The sequence below is a fragment of the Phyllobates terribilis genome, unplaced genomic scaffold (genome assembly GCF_046119375.1).
Source record: "Phyllobates terribilis strain yellow unplaced genomic scaffold, ASM4611937v1 Scaffold_3__8_contigs__length_932513732, whole genome shotgun sequence".
Lineage (NCBI taxonomy): Eukaryota > Metazoa > Chordata > Amphibia > Anura > Dendrobatidae > Phyllobates > Phyllobates terribilis.
The window spans coordinates 794,882,511-794,903,830 of NW_027362763.1; the positions used below are offsets into that span (position 1 = coordinate 794,882,511).

Below are 21,320 nucleotides of genomic sequence, written 5' to 3' on the forward strand. Positions count from 1 at the left end.
GCAGAAATCATTCCCCTCTTCAACTCCTGACCCAGCTGCTCCCTCCTCCCCCTGCCAGGGACTTTTGCAGTGACTTGTGAGTCATACAGGGAGAACTGACCTCCTGTTTCTACATAGAGCTTAGAAGGATTCAGCTAGTCAGTTTTTAATCATGTGATATCGTAGACCTAATGGAAAAGAGAAGAATTAGCTGGGTAGAAAGGCAAAATGAGCAATTGTAAGTACACAGAGCTGTGTAATTTGACTGTAATAAGAGAATAAAATCTTTAATGGGAGTGCTCATTTAAAGGGAACCTGTTAAAACCATCACCCTTCCTCCAAAACGTTCATATGGTCATGTCCCTCTCTGAAAGATATCATCCATACCTTTGCTGATGCAAACTGTTGCTTTCAGAGAGCAATATAAGCATATAAACAGTTTCGGGGTAGATCGTTCTGAGATTCCTTTTCCATTTTTCCCTGTATTGGCCGACCATGTGTCCATCAGATGCTTTCCTACTCTGTGAATTATTTCTGCGTTTTCTTTGTAGGTGCTTTAGCAGAGAAAGCCTTAAGGCCAATAATACCTAAAGATTTTCCCTTCACAATACGAGTGACTGCAGAAGTATTGGAGTCCAATGGTAAGCAAAATATGTGAGATGCCAAACTACTGTATTCTAAATCCTCCTTGTTCATACTTGTGACTTTCCCAAGAGAGTAATAAAGCAGCAGTTTCTGGGCCACTTTACTTTACATGTACAAGACACACATTTGTTATTCCCCTACTTTCAGCATATTAATAACTTTCTAGCCCTTTTGTGCTCCTACATCCTGCCCCACAGCAACTCGGCCACAAAGTGACCAACCACATAATGTCACAGTGTAGGAACGCTGAAAAGTCACCAACTGACTCAACGACTGCAGAGACCTCTTCTGGTATTAATATCACTTCAAAGCGCCGGGAGCTTCATGGCATGGGTTGCCATGCCATGCATGCATGCAAGCCTTACTTCACCAAGCACAATACCTACTGTCAGATGGAGTGGTGTAAAGCAGTCATCACTGGCCTCTGGGTCAGTGACCATGTGTTCTGTGTAGTGACAATCGCACTTTTCTATCTGTCATCTGATGGATGAGCCTGGGATTGGTGAATGCCAGGAGAACATTATATACCTGGCTGCAATGTGCCAGCTGTAAAGTTTGGTGGAGGAGGGATAATGATACAAGCATGTTTTTTCAGGGATCGACTTGCGACCCATAGTTCCAGTGAAGAGAAATCTTTACTTCATCCAGAGTCATAGCTGGGGGGGTTAACTTGGGAAGTGTTGGGGAGGGGGTGTTTACTGAAAATCATTCCCTATACAAGGACCAACACCAATAATACCGCCATATGGTGACTGTATAGTGGTAGAACATGTAAGAGAATACAGTACATTTATAGAAAGGGTCTTACAGCTGATGTATTTTCTGGAGGAGTCATTCACTTTTCCATCTGTCCTAGACTGATATGACAACTTCTTCCAGCCATGACTCGTTTACAACAAAGACACAATTGACTTCTCACATTTCATTTCATCTATTCCCAACCTGCACAAACTACTCAACCCAATGCTGAGCCGCTGCTGTATGTTTCCCTACTAGTGGACCTGCTGTTTTGTACAATAACAGTGCTCCTCTTAATGCCCCACATAATAATGCCCACCACTGTGCCCTTTGCAAAGTAAAATACCTGTTTTGTGCTCTCTAGATGGTAAAATTGTCCCACTAGAAAATATTAATGCCCTGTGCAAGTTCCCTAGAAAGTAATAATGCCCAATGCGCACCTGTGAAAGGCACAATACCCTGAGTGCCCCATAACAATAAGTGATCACTTAACATTTAATAATGTCCTGAGTCCTCCCAAGTACATCTCTTCTACACACAGTACGATGGGCCCACAGCTTCCCACAAAGCACAGTATGAAGGGCCCACAGCTTCCCACAAAGCACAGTATGATGGGCCCACAGCTTCCCCCAAAGCTCAGTATGAAGGGCCCACAGCTTCCCACAAAGCACAGTATGATGGGCCCACAGCTTCCCACAAAGCACAGTATGATGGGCCCACAGCTTCCCACAAAGCACAGTATGATGGGCCCACAGCTTCCCACAAAGCTCAGTATGAAGGGCCCACAGCTTCCCACAAAGCACAGTATGATGGGCCCACAGCTTCCCACAAAGCACAGTATGATGGGCCCACAGCTTCCCACAAAGCACAGTGTGATGGGCCCACAGCTTCCCACAAAGCACAGTGTGATGGGCCCACAGCTTCCCACAAAGCACAGGGTGATGGGCCCACAGCTTCCCACAAAGCACAGGGTGATGGGCCCACAGCTTCCCACAAAGCACAGGGTGATGGGCCCACAGCTTCCCACAAAGCACAGGGTGATGGGCCCACAGCTTCCCACAAAGCACAGGGTGATGGGCCCACAGCTTCCCACGAAGCACAGGGTGATGGGCCCACAGCTTCCCACGAAGCACAGCGTGATGGGCCCACAGCTTCCCACGAAGCACAGCGTGATGGGCCCACAGCTTCCCACGAAGCACAGCGTGATGGGCCCACAGCTTCCCACAAAGCACAGCGTGATGGGCCCACAGCTTCCCACAAAGCACAGCGTGATGGGCCCACAGCTTCCCACAAAGCACAGCGTGATGGGCCCACAGCTTCCCACAAAGCACAGCGTGATGGGCCCACAGCTTCCCACAAAGCACAGCGTGATGGGCCCACAGCTTCCCACAAAGCACAGCGTGATGGGCCCACAGCTTCCCACAAAGCACACCTTGATGGGCCCACAGCTTCCCACAAAGCACAGCGTGATGGGCTCTTTGTGATATGCCTATGTGTTTAGAATGGGTGGTGATAAAAGCTCCTGTATTTGTAATGTGGTTGTTTCCCAATACTTTTGTCCAATAGAGTAGGTGTAATAATGTGTGTAGCTACTGAACTCACAATAATGTGTGATCGGCCTGATATCTCCATATACATTTCACCACTAGCGTCGTCAAAATATCTGGCAAACCGATAAACAGATTAGATGTATGATGACCAGAGTAGGTGTGTACCCTTCATTAAGATAGATATCTGTTTACGGCCTGTTCTGGTGGGCCTCGGTTATATATCATAAGATGCAGGGCCAGACTCTAACACGTTGTAGCTTGAGTATAAATGTTATCATGCTTCCAGATATGGCAGTGTTATAATATCCTTGTAAACATTCTATATTATGTCTCTATATATAAATATATAAAAAAAACTAGGGACAAATGACTAGTATTGAGAAACAGGATGTTTTATAGTAAAAAGTTAGATGGACGCTGCAGTGCTGACGTTTCTCCATTAGGAAGATTTGCCCACGACCTGTACACCTGCGGACTCTCTTCGCTTCTCTGCTCATTTTTGAGCTAACCAGTGTTGGGTGCAGGAGAGAAGTAATTAAGGAGCAGTTCACACACTGTTCCATACTTCTGAGTGTGATTGTTTTAGTAGTATGTGCATGGATTTCTGCGAGCTGATAAATGCCTCAATATCTTACAAATGAAATACTGATGCTACAGCTTTACAAGCAGCTCCAACTATTTGCAGACTCTAAACTTTTTTTTTTTTTATTTCCTAGGCTCCTCATCCATGGCTTCTGCTTGTGGCGGCTCCTTGGCTTTAATGGATGCAGGTATTAAAGCGTGTTAAGATCATGTCTTCAGCAGAGCAGTGTGAGACTACTCATTTCAATAGTTTAAGGGGTTTTCCAAAAATCTGTGTTTTGGGATTTTTTTGTTTTTATACTGATGAGGCTTGTTGAGGTTAAAGTTAACAAATATAGCTTTAATTCACCAAGTTTTGTCCCTCCAACCCCCAGTTTTTGTTGCAAGGCTGCAGCAGTGATGTCATAACTACACTGCATGTCACCGCTGCAGTCAATCACTGAGTTCAGCGGTGATGCCATATTATTTAGTCTAGTATTAGGTTAAAGTGGTTACGTCACCACTGCAACTAAGAACCGGTGTTTTTTTTTTGTTGTTGTTTTTAGCCTTCTCAATAAACAGATTAATAGAAAACCATTTTAAGCCTTAACCCTTCAGTCTACTCGTTGACTATGACAAAGAAGGGGACTGGCTTAGCTGTTGTAATGAGCATTCACTTAGCGCTTTGATGACTTGTCTCTTTTTTCTATAGCACCCCTGTATTGTATTTATTTGTTACAATTACATATATTTTATCTGTACTGCAGTGAATGAACCAGGCCACAGCCTATAATGTGGACGGTTTGTCATTAGAGGGCGGTTATGTGAATTATGCTGTATTTTCTAGGCGTTCCTATTTCTGCTCCTGTTGCCGGTGTTGCAGTTGGCTTAGTTACAAAATACGGTCAAGAAAAACCCGGGGAAATAGAAGATTATCGCATACTGACTGATATACTAGTGAGTACAGTTTCTTGTGCTACAGTAGCTGAAAGCAAACTAGAGAATATTCTTGACCCCACAACATTTGTGAAAAGTACCTAGACATAAATGGTGGTAAAATCATGTTGGGCAGGTTCACTGGAGCAGTCACCGGAGTTATCACGTCCCTGAACCCTGACTGACCGCTCTGCTGCATGTGGCCATTTTGCCAACTAGATTTATCCAAAAATCACAGACAGCTGATATAATCTTTTTTTGTCCAGAAAAAAACGTGACATATGTCTAAACCCCAGAATACTGATACAAAGACATTAGTAAGATTTAGGCTGAAGTTTCTGTGTTGGAATGCAATGTCTGTACCGGCCGCGGGGCCCTGGACCTGGAATCAACAGTTTTATAGACATATTGGAAACTATTGCGTTCAGGTCAGGAGATCCCCAGGCAGACCAATACTCAGACCGCAAAGCCAGCCTTAGTTGTGATCTGTAAAATCATAGTAGGTAAAATAATGCAGTGTAAAAAGAAAATAAAAATCATGCTTAGAATTTTTTATTTTTTTTGTTTTTACTGTCACTGCAAAGAATTTCCCAATTTTTGCCAACTATCAAGAAATTTCTGGATTTTTCTCCACTCAACAATAAATGATAAAATGAGTCTATGCAACATACGGCACATGATGCAAGGATCAGCTGAACGCTTCTGCAACTTCATTTATGCAAATGCTTATGTTAGACTTTTGTTCTGATTGAACAATTTTAAGCATTATGAACAATTTTAAGCATTACCTAATAAATGTTATTTTTTTAATAGGGTTTTGCTTGTAAGTTTAGACTCAGAACACCCATTATTCCAAAAATATAGATGTGTGACAAGAACATGTCAAAAGTTGATAAAAAATGTAGTTTTTGTCTGATCTGAGATCTGAGGCCGCTAGTATTGTGCAGGGGTCCCATTCATTACAGTATGACCCATGAAACCCAACGGACCCTAATATGGTAAATGGGCTTTGCAGGGTGCAGTTTGTGGCTCTCATGTAACTGATCTTTTTTTTCATGAATTATAACATAACCTAAAAAAAAACACCGTTCCAAATGCAGATGTGTGGTCACGTAGCAAAACTGCATTTTTACTGAAACTTTGACCAAAACAATGCAGTTTCAGGGAATGTGCACACATCTTTTTAACGTGGATTCCGCCTGGAAAAGCACTAAAAAAAGTCAGGAAGAAAGAACATAATGCACAGCAATGTACAAACAACATTGCCCTGCATACGTTTTCGTCTTTTGTCACTTATTTTAACCAGGCTTCAAAAGCCGTCAAGTGGCTAAAACAAGCGGTTTGTCCATTCGTCTGACTGGCTGTATGATTTCTGCGATACAGGGGTTCACACTGAAGGCATCAAAACTATGAATTAACACATGTGGAATTATATACTTAACAAAAAAGTGTGAAACAACTGAAAATATGTCTTATATTCTAGGTTCTTCAAAGTAGCCACCTTTTGCTTTGATGACTGCTTTGCACACTCTTGGCATTCTCTTGATGAGCTTCAAGAGGTAGTCACCGGAAATGGTTTCACTTCACAGGTGTGCCCTGTCAGGTTTAATAAGTGGGATTTCTTGCCTTATAAATGGGATTGGGTCCATCAGTTGTGTTGTGCAGAAGTCAGGTGGATACACAGCTGATAGTCCTACTGAATAGACTGTTAGAATTTGTATTATGGCAAGAAAAAAGCAGCTAAGTAAAGAAAACGAGTGGCCATCATTACTTTAAGAAATGAAGGTCAGTCAGTCCAAAAAATTGGGCAAACTTTGAAAGTGTCCCCAAGTGCAGTTGCAAAAACCATCAAGCGCTACAAAGAAACTGGCTCACATGAGGACCGCCCCAGGAAAGGAGGACCAAGAGTCACCTCTGCTTCTGAGGATAAGTTTATCCGAGTCACCAGCCTCAGAAATCGCAGGTTAACAGCAGCTCAGATTAGAGACCAGGTCAATGCCACACAGAGTTCTAGCAGCAGACACATCTCTACAACAACTGATAAGAGGAGACTTTGTGCAGCAGGCCTTCATGGTAAAATAGCTGCTAGGAAACCACTGCTAAGGACAGGCAACAAGCAGAAGAGACTTGTTTGGGCTAAAGAACACAAGGAATGGACATTGGACCAGTGGAAATCTGTGCTTTGGTCTGATGAGTCCAAATTTGAGTTCTTTGGTTCCAACCACCGTGTCTTTGTGCGACGCAGAAAAGGTGAACGGATGGACTCTACATGCCTGGTTCCCACCGTGAAGCATGGAGGAGGAGGTGTGATGGTGTGGGGGGGGGGCTTTGCTGGTGACACTGTTGGGAATTTATTCAAAATTGAAGGCATACTGAACCAGCATGGCTACCACAGCATCTTGCAGCAGCATGCTATTCCATCCGGTTTGCATTTAGTTGGACCATCATTTATTTCTCAACAGGACAATGACCCCAAACACACCTCCAGGCTGTGTAAGGGCTATTTGACCAAGAAGGGAGAGTGTTGGGGTGCTACGCCAGATGACCTGGCCTCCACAGTCACCAGACCTGAACCCAATCGAGATGGTTTGGGGTGTGCTGGACCGCAGAGTGAAGGCAAAAGGGCCAACAAGTGCTAAGCATCTCTGGGAACTCCTTCAAGATTGTTGGAAGACCATTTCCGGTGACTACCTCTTGAAGCTCATCAAGAGAATGCCAAGAGTGTGCAAAGCAGTCATCAAAGCAAATGGTGGCTACTTTGAAGAACCTAGAATATAAGACATATTTTCAGTTATTTCACACTTTTTTCTTTTTTGTTAAGTATATAATTCCACATGTGTTAATTCATAGTTTTGATGCCTTCAGTGTGAATGTACAATTTTCAAAGTCATGAAAATACAGAAAAATCTTTAAATGAGAAGGTGTGTCCAAACTTTTGGTCTGTACTGTATGTATGTATGTATGTATGTGTGTGTGTATATATATATATATATATATATATATATATATATATATATATATATATATATATAATAAATACTAAAGCTACGCTGAAGTATAGCATGTATTCACAATAGTAACTGTACTGACTTCTGTGATATAAATCTGTGTTGTGCATGCAATTTTATTATTTTATATTTTTTTTAGAGTATACAGTTGTGTCAAATTACACTAAATCCTTGATGCTATGCACAAAACCTCTCAACTAGTTCTGCATAAATTGAATTATAAGCCACTGCTTAAGGGGGGAAAAAAAGATAAGTAATAAAGTGGCGTTAATGTAATTTAGAAATTTTTGTTTAAAATCCCCATATGTCTTCAAGTGACTGAGGAGTTTGTTCTTTGCATGGGGTCACTATTTCAGTTATCAGAGCTACCTATGATGCAATTGCATGTTATGTACCACACACTGTTTCCACAGTGGTTTGGTGAGGGAACATATATCGCAGTTAATGATGATGATTACACATCTAATGTCACTCAGTAATAATGTTGAAGATCACAGTTTAGCCTCCCTCACTGTGTACTGATCTATTAGCTCATGTGGGGTAATATAGAGAAGAGGATAATCACAGTCATCCCTGGCTCTCTCGGGTCATTGGATGTTGTGCTGATGCATCAGGGATTGATAGAGTGTAGAGAAGAAAGGAGGAGAGTGAAATGTGAGAAGAAAATAGGTTTGAAGTGCATGGAAGTAAGTACAGATGTATATATGAAGTGCAGAGTGTGATGTGGCAATCAGGTGGGGCTGCAGGGAGTAGAAAAAAACAAAGCACATCTTGGTCTTTCTTAAAGGAAACCTGTCATCAGGATTTAGCCCTATAAACTAAAAGCATGACTATAATGGTGCTGTGATACTGATTAATCTGATACCTGATGTGAAGGGATCCGCTGAGTGGTTGTTTACTACTCACCTTATGAAGGTATCAGAAAAGGACGTCTTGTGTGCTTTGTGGCAGGATGTGGTGGCTGGGTCCTTTTCTCCTTCTTCCCTGTTCACACTTGTCTCTTCTGTTTTTTTCTGCAGGTCACTGATTATTCGGTGCCGCCGCCATCATTGTGTGGGCAGTGCGAGTGCAGTGGGAGCCAGCGTCCTGTAGGCAGGACTTAAATAAAATGGCGCTAGAGTTCAGAGCTGAAATCTCAGTCTGACCTTGTGCTTCCTCCGGCATCGTTTTATTGAAGTCCTGCCCATAGGACGCCGGCTCCCACTGCGCACGTGCCGCCCACACGATGGCGGCAGTGGCTCTGAATTTTAAAAAGGAGGCAGGTCATTGAACTTTATTACCCTGGCAGCATTCAGTTTCAGTCACGGGGGCAACGCCGGTGCTGGTTCAGTGACCGCTCTGAGAATATAGAGCGGTGGCTCTAACCACGGCCCCGGCACTGACTGACATCTGTTCTCGGGGAAGGAGAAGAGGACCCTGCCCGCATGTCCCACCCCGAAGCACACAAGATGTAATTTTCTGAAAAATGCAGGAGTGTCGGTTATATTCTCAGAGTGGTGACTGAACCAGCGCCACCCCCATCACTGAAACCGGAATATTGTGGGGGGAATAAAGTTAATTTTCTCCCCGCAGCATTCGGCTACTTGCAGGCACCAGGCAGGTTAGTAACTCTATTAACCTGCAGATTATCTCCTTATTTGCAGGTTAACAGCATTTTTTTTCTAGTGACAGGTTCCCTTTAAACCCACCCTTGAGATCTGCATGATTCGTCTGACATGGATTTAAAGCCGTTGTATTTGCATGTTTTCAGGGGATTGAAGATTACTTTGGTGACATGGATTTTAAGATGGCAGGCACTAGCAAAGGTATAACTGCTCTACAAGTAAGTTTTTTATCTTAATTTTTGTGTTTTTCTCCAATATTTTTCACTTTTTACCAGATTTTTCTTTGAAGCTGTTTGAGAATACTTCTGCTTTAATATTTTGATAGGCAGACATCAAGATCGCAGGATTACCGCTAAAAGTGGTCATGGAAGCTATCCAACAGGCGAGCGGTATGTGCGTTTGCCTTCCCGTATGCTGTACACAGAGGAAATATAACCATGTGTTTAGTAATGCCGCTGACATTTCTCATGGCTCCAAATATCTATATAGTGTGTGTAATAATTATTTCTAATATAAATTTGTGTCTGAATGATATATTTATTTTTACAGGGCTAGTCCCTTCTTCATAGATGGATATTGTCGGACAGTGCTTTGAAAAAAAAAAAATGCATTTTTGTAATTTACTGCTTGATAAAATTAGCTTTTTTAAGAGGCTTTGAAGCCAGACTTGCGACTGCCCCATCTAAAAGAATTCTTAGAGACAATGTTTATACCCGCTCACATCTAAAAGACATCACTATTTACATAATGGAAGAAATCCTACTTTATGAAAAGGGAAACTAGTCTCATTTGCTTTTGGCGAGGCAACTCAGAGAGGAAAGAGGCCAGTCCTCAAAATATGCCCTTAGGGATAATAAAGGGACAACATTGTATGATTCTATCAAGACTGCTAATATCTTCCAAGATCCAAACTATTCTCTTCCTGATACCCTATCCACTAATAAAGACAGGAAGAGGAAAACTATCCAAACCTTCCTCCAACAGTGTAAACTTCCTACACTCCCTGCAGAGGCTGTAGCCTCCCTCAATAGAGATCGCTCAGGAGGAAATAACGGACATGGTCACATATCTTCTTAAAGCACCGCTGTAGCAGGCTTTTTTATTGCACCACTGGAGTAATTCCCCTGCCCTATGTCTCATACTCACCTGTAGTCGCCTTCATCGGCGTCCGTCTCAGGCAAAAAGGGACCGGCTGGCTGCTCCACTGTTTGATGGAGCGGCGCAGAGGTCACTTTACAATGCAAGTCTATGAGAGCCATTTCAGGCGCAGGGAGACCGGAGTGGTGCCGAAAAACTGTAAAGACGCTGGAGAGTGAGAATTTGACCGGAGGACTTAAATTTAAAGCGCCACGCCAGCTCTGGAGAAAAAAAACTGCTGGAGTGGTGCTTTAATGGTACATTCCTGGGCCCGTTTATTAGAAAATACTTTAACTCCCCACTTGGCTACTTTATTTAATGAATTCCTTGCTGGTTCACGGATACCATCCACTATGCTTCATTCCTTTATCACTCTCATTCTACAATCAGGAAATCACCTATTAGACTGTGCTAATTATAGGCCCATCGCCCTTCTTAACCTCTTAATGACCGGTGATAGGCCTTTTCACCGCGGCAGTTAAGGGTACTTATTCCTCAGCGCTACTGCTTAACGCGCTGAGGAATAACAGTGTAATGCGCCCCCCCAGTGTCGGAAAATCTCTGGAGTCTCAGCTACCGGGGTTACTGAGACCGTGGAGAACATGATCAGGGCCGGTTTTTATGGTCCCCTGTCACGTGATCATCGTTATTCACTGAATAATGGCGATCACATTAAAAAAAAAAAAAGTCTTGTGTATTATTTGATGCCTTCAGTGTGAATGTACAATTTTCATAGTCATGAAAATACAGAAAAATCTTTAAATAAGAAGGTGTGTCCAAACTTTTGGCTTGTACTGTGTGTATATATGATGAATATATATATATATATATATATATATATATATATATATATATATATATATATATATATATATATATATATATATATATATATACAGTACAGACCAAAAGTTTGGACACACCTTCTCATTTAAAGATTTTTCTGTATTTTCATGACTATGAAAATTGTGCATTCACACTGAAGGCATCAAAACTATGAATTAACACATGTGGAATTATATACTTAACAAAAAAGTGTGAAACAACTGAAAATATGTCTTATATTCTAGGTTCTTCAAAGTAGCCACCTTTTGCTTTGATGACTGCTTTGCACACTCTTGGCATTCTCTTGATGAGCTTCAAGAGGTAGTCACCGGAAATGGTCTTCCAACAATCTTGAAGGAGTTCCCAAAGATGCTTAGCACTTGTTGTCCCTTTTGCCTTCACTCTGCGGTCCAGCTCACCCCAAACCATCTCGATTGGGTTCAGGTCTGGTGACTGTGGAGGCCAGGTCATCTGGCGTAGCACCCCATCACTCTCCTTCTTGGTCAAATAGCCCTTACACAGCCTGGAGGTGTGTTTGGGGTCACTGTCCTGTTGAAAAATAACTGATGGTCCAACTAAACTCAAACCGGATGGAATAGCATGCCGCTGCAAGATGCTGTGGTAGCCATGCTGGTTCAGTATGCCTTAAATTTTTAATAAATAACCTGCGATTTCTGAGGCTGGTGACTCGGATAAACTTATCCTCAGAAGCAGAGGTGACTCTTGGTCTTCCTTTCCTGGGGCAGTTCCCATGTGAGCCAGTTTCTTTGTAGCACTTGATGGTTTTTGTAACTGCACTTGGGGACACTTTCAAAGTTTGCCCAATTAGTCGGACTGACTGACCTTCATTTCTTAAAGTAATGATGGCCACTCGTTTTTCTTTACTTAGCTGCTTTTTCCTTGCCATAATACAAATTCTAACAGTCTATTCAGTAGGACTGTCAGCTGTGTATCCACCTGACTTCTGTACAACACAACTGATGGTCCCAACCCCATTTATAAGGCAAGAAATCCCACTTATTAAACCTGACAGGGCACACCTGTGAAGTGAAAACCATTTCCGGTGACTACCTCTTGAAGCTCATCAAGAGAATGACAAGTGTGTGCAAAGCAGTCATCAAAGCAAAAGGTGGCTACTTTGAAGAACCTAGAATTTAAGACATATTTTCAGTTGTTTCACACTTTTTTGTTAAGTATATAATTACACATGTGTTAATTCATAGTTTTGATGCATTCAGTGTGAATGTACAATTTTCATAGTAATGAAAATACAGAAAAATCTTTAAATGAGTAGGTGTGTCCAAACTTTTGGTCTGTACTGTGTGTGTGTATATATGTGTGTATATATATATATATATATATATATATATTTATATATATATTTATATATATATATATATATATATATATATATACATACATATATATATACATATACATACATACATACATACATACATACATACATATTTATTGAAGTTTGGGACAGAAACGTCGCCACATGGGCTATTAAAGCAATGATTTTTCACTTTATGCTTGAGTGCTGCCTCCAAATTTTTTGTATATATACAGTACAGACCAAAAGTTTGGACACACCTTCTCATTTAAAGATTTTTCTGTATTTTCATGACTATGAAAATTGTACTTTCACACTGAAGGCATCAAAACTATGAATTAACACGTGGAATTATATTCTTAACAAAAAAGTGTGAAACAACTGAAAATGTCTTATATTCTAGGTTCTTCAAAGTAGCCACCTTTTGCTTTGATGACTGCTTTGCACACTCTCTGCATTCTCTTGATGAGCTTCAAGAGGTAGTCACCGGAAATGGTCTTCCAACAATCTTGAAGGAGTTCCCAGAGATGCTTAGCACTTGTTGGCCCTTTTGCCTTCACTCTGCGGTCCAGCTCACCCCAAACCATCTCGATTGGGTTCAGGTCTGGTGACTGTGGAGGCCAGGTCATCTGGCGTAGCACCCCATCACTCTCCTTCTTGGTCAAATAGCCCTTACACAGCCTGGAGGTGTGTTTGGGGTCATTGTCCTGTTGAAAAATAAATGATGGTCCAACTAAACGCAAACCGGATGGAATAGCATGCTGCTGCAAGATGCTGTGGTAGCCATGCTTGTTCAATATGCCTTCAATTTTGAATAAATCCCCAACAGTGTCACCAGCAAAGTACCCCCACACCATCACACCTCCTCCTCCATGCTTCACGGTGGGAACCAGGCATGTAGAGTCCATCCGTTTCCTTTTCTGCGTCGCAGAAAGACACGGTGGCTGTAACCAAAGATCTCAAATTTGGACTCATCAGACCAAAGCACAGATTTCCACTGGTCTAATGTCCATTCCTTGTGTTCTTTAGCCCAAACAAGTCTCTTCTGCTTGTTGCCTGTCCCTTAGCAGTGGTTTCCTAGCAGCTATTTTACCATGAAGGCCTGCTGCACAAAGTCTCCTCTTAACAGTTGTTGTAGAGATGTGTCTGCTGCTAGAACTCTGTGTGGCATTGACCTGGTCTCTAATCTGAGCTGCTGTTAACCTGCGATTTCTGAGGCTGGTGACTCGCATAAACTTATCCTCAGAAGCAGAGGTGACTCTTGGTCTTCCTTTCCTGGGGTGGTCCTCATGTGAGCCAGTTTCTTTGTAGCGCTTGATTGTTTTTGCAACTGCACTTAAGGACACTTTCAAAGTTTTCCCAATTTTTCGCACTGACTGACCTTCATTTCTTAAAGTAATGATGGCCACTCGTTTTTCTTTACTTAGCTGCTTTTTTTCTTGCCATAATACAAATTCTAACAGTCTATTCAGTAGGACTATCAGCTGTGTATCCACCAGACTTCTGCACAACACAACTGATGGTCCCAACCCCATTTAAAAGGCAAGAAATCCCACTTATTAAACCTGACAGGGCACACCTGTGAAGTGAAAACCATTTCTGGTGACTACCTCTTGAAGCTCATCAAGAGAATGCCAAGAGTGTGCAAAGCAGTCATCAAAGCAAAAGGTGGCTACTTTGAAGAACCTAGAATATAAGACATATTTTCAGTTGTTTCACACTTTTTTGTTAAGTATATAATTCCACTTGTTAATTCATAGTTTTGATGCCTTCAGTGTGAATGTACAATTTTCATAGTCATGAAAATACAGAAAAATCATTAAATGAGGTGTGTCCAAACTTTTGGTCTGTAATATATATATATATATATATATATATATATATATATATATATATATATATATATATATATATATATATTAGTGTATGTATGTGGGGGGGGGGGGGGAGTTGCAGAGGAGCGATGCACAGGCAGTAGCCGCTGCTACGGCTCCCACATGTGCCTGCTGCTAAAGAAAATGAATATTCGCTGTTCTCCACACCCATGGGAGTGGAGAAGTGAATATTTATTTTCTTTAGTAGGGGGGCCATGCTCTCCAGGATTGGGGATGAGGGGGCCATGCTCACCAGGATGGGGAAATTTACCTGTAGCTGCTGCATTTCCCACCCTCAGCTTATACTCGAGTCAATAAGTTTTCCCAGTTTTTTTTTTTTTTTTTTTTTTTTTGTAAAATTAAGTGCCTCGACTTATATTCGGGTCGGCTTATACTCGAGTATATACGATACAACAATGACATCCAAGGCTGTCCATTCTCCCCATATTTCTCTGACCTAATCTCCCGATACCTTCCCACATGTAATCTCTGGTCCTCACAAGATTTCCTTTCCTCCATCTTTTGCTCCTCACAAAGTGACCTCCAAGATTTCTTCAGCCTTCTTTCTTGAATATCTTTTCTTTTGTTGTTTTCATCTCCAGTTGCAAAAAAAGAAATCCTACAGATCATGAATAAAAGCATTTGTAAGCCGAGAGAAAACCGGAAGGAAAACAGTCCTGTAATTGGTAATAAATGTGTTATTAGCGTAAAGTGAAATGCTGTAAACTATCGGCTTTTCTGGACCAGTAGCAAAAACTGACTGTACTTGCTGGCTAAAATGATGGCAGTTTGCTGCCTAAAAGGTATACTTGTTGGGATGCTTTTACATTGCGTTCAGGCACCCTTTCAGTGGCCCCTTCCGGACTTGCGTTCGAAGCCCCCCGCAAAGCGGGATTCGGACGTATGTGCCGACAGGGCCTTAGACTACAATGGTGATGGCAGAGCGAACATGCGCTCTGCCATGCATCATTTTTGGCTGTATACGCCTACTGGAGGCGAACACCCAGATGCAGTCTACTATGTCTCAGTGTCCACCTCCAGTAGGCATATACGCCCAAAAATGATGCACGGCAGAGCCACGTTCGCTCTACCGTCAACATTGTAGTGTTTGACCCTGTCAGCGGATACATCCGAATCCCGTTTTGCGGGGGGTGGGGGGGGAGCTTTCACGTAAGCCCTGAGAGGGCAGCTGAACGGGCACTTAAACGCAGTGTGAAAGCACCCTTATAACTTACCAATATACTTGTCTTATACTCGCCCATATCTTTACAAGTCTTTTTGGTCTTGGGATGCACAATACATTTTTAAGTCTTTTTTTTTTTATTGAGCATGAAAAGTAAAACATTTAAAAAACATAATATAAATTTGGTATCCCTATATTTGTTCTGACCCAGAATATAAAGTTACAATGTCAAGTTACGGTAAACACCATTAGAACATAGGGCTCAATTCATAATTTGCTTTTTATTTTACTTTTATACTTTTTTTTTTTTTTGCATGTTTCTTTTTTTTTTTGTCTTGTTCTATTCATTGATGTTTTTGTGCCAAGTTCTTCAAAATGGTGCACGTGGTTTGAGTTTTGTGCAAAATCAAAAATGTTTTATTTTTCTCTTTCATCTGTTTTTGCAATTTTTTTTTCTGTTGCATTTTTTGTTAAAATGTTGCTAAATTTGTGCAAAAAATGTCAGGCATGCATAAAATCATTCCAGAATGAATTGCATTTGCACCAAATTTTTGCAACTTCATATAAAGTCACAGTTGATGAATTGGCTGAAAACACCTGGAAAATCCAAACCCTGCCCACAATGATTAACATAAAAGGGGAAAAGAAAACATGCAAAAACCTATGAAATAGACTTTAAAGAAGTTGTCCACTATTAGGAAAACCCCTTTTCGATCTGAATGTTTGCTGTGGCTGGTCGCTCAACTTCTCTTGATTACTAATACATCCAAGGGCGGGATTGGGCGCAGGGCTCACATGAGTTTCAGGAACGCGAGTGCCATCACCGCTGGAACGACACCAGAGGTGAGTATAGGTATTTTTATTTTCACAGGGGCAAACATTCAGATTGAGAAGGGGTTGTCTTTGTAGTGGACAACCCCTTTCAAAAAGGTGCAAATTAAAAGAATAAGGCACAAATGAAAAACTGAAATGTGGCCAAAGTGAAATTGCCAAAGTGATTGTTTTTTTCAATGGAATCTGCCCTTGATTACTTTGCTGCTTTTCTCTGCTTTACATGTTTGTGGTGCATTCCGTTAAAAACAGATTACGTCCATATGATCGTTTTTTAACTGTCTAGAGCATAGATTTCCAGACGTCTTTTCATGGAGACGTTGAAGAAAAAGTTGTGATTGCGTAATAGCAATAGCATCAAAATAATGCTATATTGATAAACCTGTTTTGGGACCGGCCTTTCACATTTAAACCCTCCTCGCCAAGTGGAAGCGCTTTTCCAATTTGAATTGTTGACTTTGTAGACATCACAAAACCGTAAGTTTGGTTGTGTGGGCAGAATCAAAGTAAAAACAAGAATGATTGATGTTGAGAAGACTGCGCTTTACCTGCCCTGGTCATTAGAATATCACAATATAGACATTGTAGATATTTTACCCATTTCTACTTCACTCCCCAGAAACTGTCCAAGTACCGCTGTCCAAGAGAACCAGATTTGTTGGACCTGGAGGATATAATTTAAAAAAACTTCAGGCTGAAACAGGTCAGTACCTTTTTAGTTGCATCTCTTTTTACATGTGGATTTTTCAATGGGAATTATGACTTGGAAAATGTGAAGATGGACAGTTGTTTGAACTTATTCATGCCTGTTCTCTTCAGACCCAAACTATTATGAGCTATAGGAATGCCACACATTGAATGCCACAATTAAGGCCCTCATACACCTTCACTGTCAGAAGAATGATGGTTCAACCGGTTTGTTTGGCCAGCCGCTATCTTGTCAGTTTCTCCCATATACAGGAGCACTCTCTATCAAACTCTCCTGTGTTCTGTATGAAAAAGCTGCTGCCAGACATCTCTGGCGGTGGCTTATCTCTTAGAGAACAAAAGGATTCGCAGTTCGAAATCGGATGCTTATCTCCTCCAACATCATCTGTTGAGGGGCTGAACAAGTCAACATTGGCGAGCTCCTCAAATGTTAGTCAAGTTTGGACAGGGGAAGGAGGGTCTTAGTGCAGAGACTAGGAATATTTGGGCTTCCTGGCTTCTAGATGAATAACCAGTAATGCCAGAATTTAAATGAAGAAGGTAAACATTTTACTGACTTGACTCCTCCATCACTTCAGCTATGGGGTACAGCGTATACCATGCCAGAAGCCTGAAGAAGGACTTGGTCCAAAACGGTGCTACAAGCTATATAAACATTTTCTCCCGAATAAGCATGGTCATTGTCTTTTTTTAAAATGTTCCAATATTAAGAGTAGATTCTGTTACAGGAGAATAATGTTGGAATTACTGTTTCAAGTGGATCTGTCAGGGCTTCCCTATTTCATGACCGCATAAGACCGAGGGGGAGACACTGAGCTCAGGGATATACAAATTATGTTTCGGTTCAGTATTTTCGTATAACAATCTGTATGAATAAGAAAGATATATTAATGTATGACTGTAGTCCTACACTAACAGTATAGAAAGATGAATGATAGGGTGGTTGTGGAGACACGGAGTCTCCCGTGGCGTAATACTACTCAGACAATACAGGCTGATGGTAAAACCGTGTGGCAATCCTTTATTGAACCACCAAACAGACAACAAACCTACATAACAGTCCCAGCAAATACACAAGATGGTTTAAGTTAGAGTCTCACCCTTCCACTGACCCGCCGCGAGTAAAGCAGAGAGATATGTGACCAGGTGACCTGAGTGTCCCAACCTGGATTTCTTCATAACGTCTCTTAGGCTATGTGCCCACGATGCAGAAATGAAGCAGAAATTTTCCGGAGCATTTCTGCAAGTCCTTGGCAGAAAAAACACATGCGGATTTTACACGCCTTTTTGAAGCGTTTTTACTTGCAGATTTGCCATGCGTTTTTCTAATGCATTGTATAGGCAAATCCACATGCGGAAACGCACAAGAAATGGTCATGCTGCGTTTTTTTTTTGCACCTAAAATCCGTGCTGAAAAAATCCTGACCCATGTGCACAGAATTTGCAAAATGTCATGGGATAAGATGTGCAATGCGTTTCTGCTACAGTTCCGCACGAAAAAAACGCACCAAATCCGCATCGTATGCACATAGCCTTAGGCTATGCGTTTTTCAAACATTTTTGCCGCGGAATTTCCTTAAAAAATACGTGCTCCATCATCCCCAATGATAGTCCGCATGTGCTGTGCACATGCTGTGGAAATTTTCGCTGCGGATTATCATTGCGGAAAAATACGCAGCATGTCCATTAATTTTGCAGAAACGCTGTTTAATGGCCGCCATTGACTTGCATTGAATTGCATAATATCGCATGGGCAGGTCACGTGACCTGTCACATGACTAAATGACGTCACCGCAGGCCCTTTTAGACCACCGTGAGACGTACAAAAGACCGGACTTAGCGGAGAAAACACCGGGGGCAATTGGAAGGTAAGTGTAATCTTTATTTTTTATTTTTTACTATTTTTATTCTTTTTTTTTTTAACTATTACTTGGTCACACTATATAAATCCATGCCGGCTGCTGTGAGCTGCTAATTTTAGCCTGGGAAGGTGCCATTTGTAAACATGGTCCCTGGCCAATATTAATACTTCACAGCCCCCGATCAGCACTTAGCAGCGCTTTGGACACAGCATATTTTTGTTGTGTCCAAGACGCGGTGTCCTAATGTCGCACATTTGTTGTTGGTGCATGTGAATCCACCGCATATAATGACACTACAATCGGTCAAAATCTGCAGCGGAAACTAGCGTGTCCGCTACAGAAATTGACATGCTGCGTGTGAGTTTGGGTACGTGGCCATGGTTAGGAGCCGCTGCATGTTTATACTGCGTCAAACCCGCAGCGTCCAGATATTACAGCATAGTGGATGAGATCTGTAGAAATCCCATGTCCACTATACGTGCATCAGAGGCTGCAAATCACGCTTGAACACTGACATGCGGTGCGTCTTTCAGGACCACAGCATGTCAAATTCTCTTGCGGAGTCATTTGACGACCAGAAAGCATTGAATGCAGTAAATATGCATGGCTCAGTGAACACATGTGGATTTACCTGCATTCAATAGAATGCAATGTTTTGGACGGAGAAAAAATGTGTCCAAAGCGCTGCTACGTCTGAATTACGGGCACAGAGCCAAAAATTAAAAAAAAAAAAAATGGCGTGGGCTCCCGCGTCATTTTTATAACCAGCAGAGGAAAAGCCAACCGCTGGGGGCTGATATTAGTAGCCAGGGAATGGGCCATTAGCCAACAATGTTCCCTGGTTATTAATATCAGCCCACAGTTGTTTGCTTAATCTTTACTGGCTAGGTTACAGGGGGACCCCAGAAAAAAATTGATGTGGGGTCCCCCTATAAAATCTAACCAGAAAAGGCTAAACTAGACAGCTGCTGGCTGATATTAATAGCCATGGATACTAGCCCCCTCTGCGACTATTAATATCACCCATGAGCAGTCCCAGAAATGGTGCATCCATAAGATGCACCAAATCTGGCGCTTAGCCTCCGCTCTTCCCACTGCCCTGTAGCGGTGGCGAGTTGAGTAATGGGGTTGGGGTTCATGTCAGCCTCATATTGGTGGCTGACGTGAAGCCCAGGTAAGTAATGGAGGGCGCCCCATTACTAACTGCATAGTAAAATAGTCACCGCCTTTTCAATAAAAACACGGCCAGAATAAACTATTTTAATGAAATAAAAAACACCCGGTTTAAAAAAAATAATTATTATTGTACGCCTCCGCGAAGCCCTCGATCTCCTGAAAAAAAAAAAAAAGTAAAATAACAAACAAGCGTATTCCTCACCTGTCTGCCATCAACGACGCAGTCCACGTACCACCGAGTGTCCCACGGCGATCTGGGTCACTTCTACAGCTGTAGCATCAGCAATCACTGATGTCACAGCTGTAGAGTACAGCACTGTATACTGACAGGGGTGTAAAACTAACCCTGTCAGTATACATGCTGCAGGAGGTCACTGGGGTTCATCAGCTGAACATCAGGTGATCAACCCCGGTGGGCTTACCACCCTGGGAACATTCTTGCGAATGTTCCCAGGGTCAGATGAGCATCAGCTGATCGCTGACGTCACCTATCAGCTGATGAAAATACTGACAAGTAGGGTTCAAAACCACTCATTAAATAAATAAAACTTGGCACTCCAAATGAGTAGATTAAGTAAAGATTTAATTTCAGTGCAGCACAGGTGAGAAAACAGGACATTTCAGTCAGTGAGACCTTCATCAGCATGTGCAGACTGTATAGAAGGAGGAGGGTGAATAAGGAATCAGCTTCCGGGTCACTGAGGGAGACGCCCCATAAAGAGAGATAAAGGAGGCATGGAACGCGGCATCCACCGCTTGTCCAGGAGCTGCCATGGTCACATGACCATCAGCTGATCGGTGACGTCAGCCCAGGTCCTGGAAGCACAGTATACTGCGGGGAGTGAGCCCACTCCCCGCAGTATAGCGCCGACCGACTGGTGCATCCACGCCGGACAGGCGAGTATGAGGCTTATTTTTTTTTTATCCTTTTTTTTTTACTGCGGGCTGGGCAGAGCAGACTACTGCTCCTGCCATCCACTCCGCTCTCGCTGTTATCAGCGATAGCGGCGGTCAGATGAGAGGAGTAGTAGCCTCCTCTCCCGACCCAGGTACCGCCCGCAGTGCGTTTCCGGTGCGAATTCACCCATTGACTTTCATTAAAATGCAGCAAATCCGCAGGTCTAGATATTATACCTGCGGTTTTGCTGCGATTCAATGCAAGTCAATGGGCGCGAATTTGCGGCGGAAATGCCTTAACAATGGTAATGCTGAGGTTTTTACCGCAATGGTAATCCGGAGCGGAAATTTCCACATCATGTGCGCAACACATCCAGATTACCGTTACTATACATGGCAGACCTATTAACAAGCATTTTTGAAGCGTTTCTGTGGCGGAAAAACCTCTGCGAAAAAGCATTAAAAACGCA

General features: G+C 42.2%; 1 protein-coding gene across 1 annotated transcript in view; it reads left to right on the plus strand.

Moving 5' to 3' along the window:
* Positions 1-21,320, plus strand: part of PNPT1 (polyribonucleotide nucleotidyltransferase 1) — a 105,622-nt gene that overhangs the window by 74,812 nt on the left and 9,490 nt on the right. Inside the window, exons 17-23 of the mRNA XM_073673349.1 lie at positions 531-620; positions 3,629-3,682; positions 4,321-4,430; positions 9,168-9,239; positions 9,347-9,410; positions 14,796-14,879; positions 16,827-16,910. Coding sequence (XP_073529450.1) covers positions 531-620; positions 3,629-3,682; positions 4,321-4,430; positions 9,168-9,239; positions 9,347-9,410; positions 14,796-14,879; positions 16,827-16,910 — 558 coding nt within the window. The remainder of the gene's footprint in view (positions 1-530; positions 621-3,628; positions 3,683-4,320; positions 4,431-9,167; positions 9,240-9,346; positions 9,411-14,795; positions 14,880-16,826; positions 16,911-21,320) is intronic.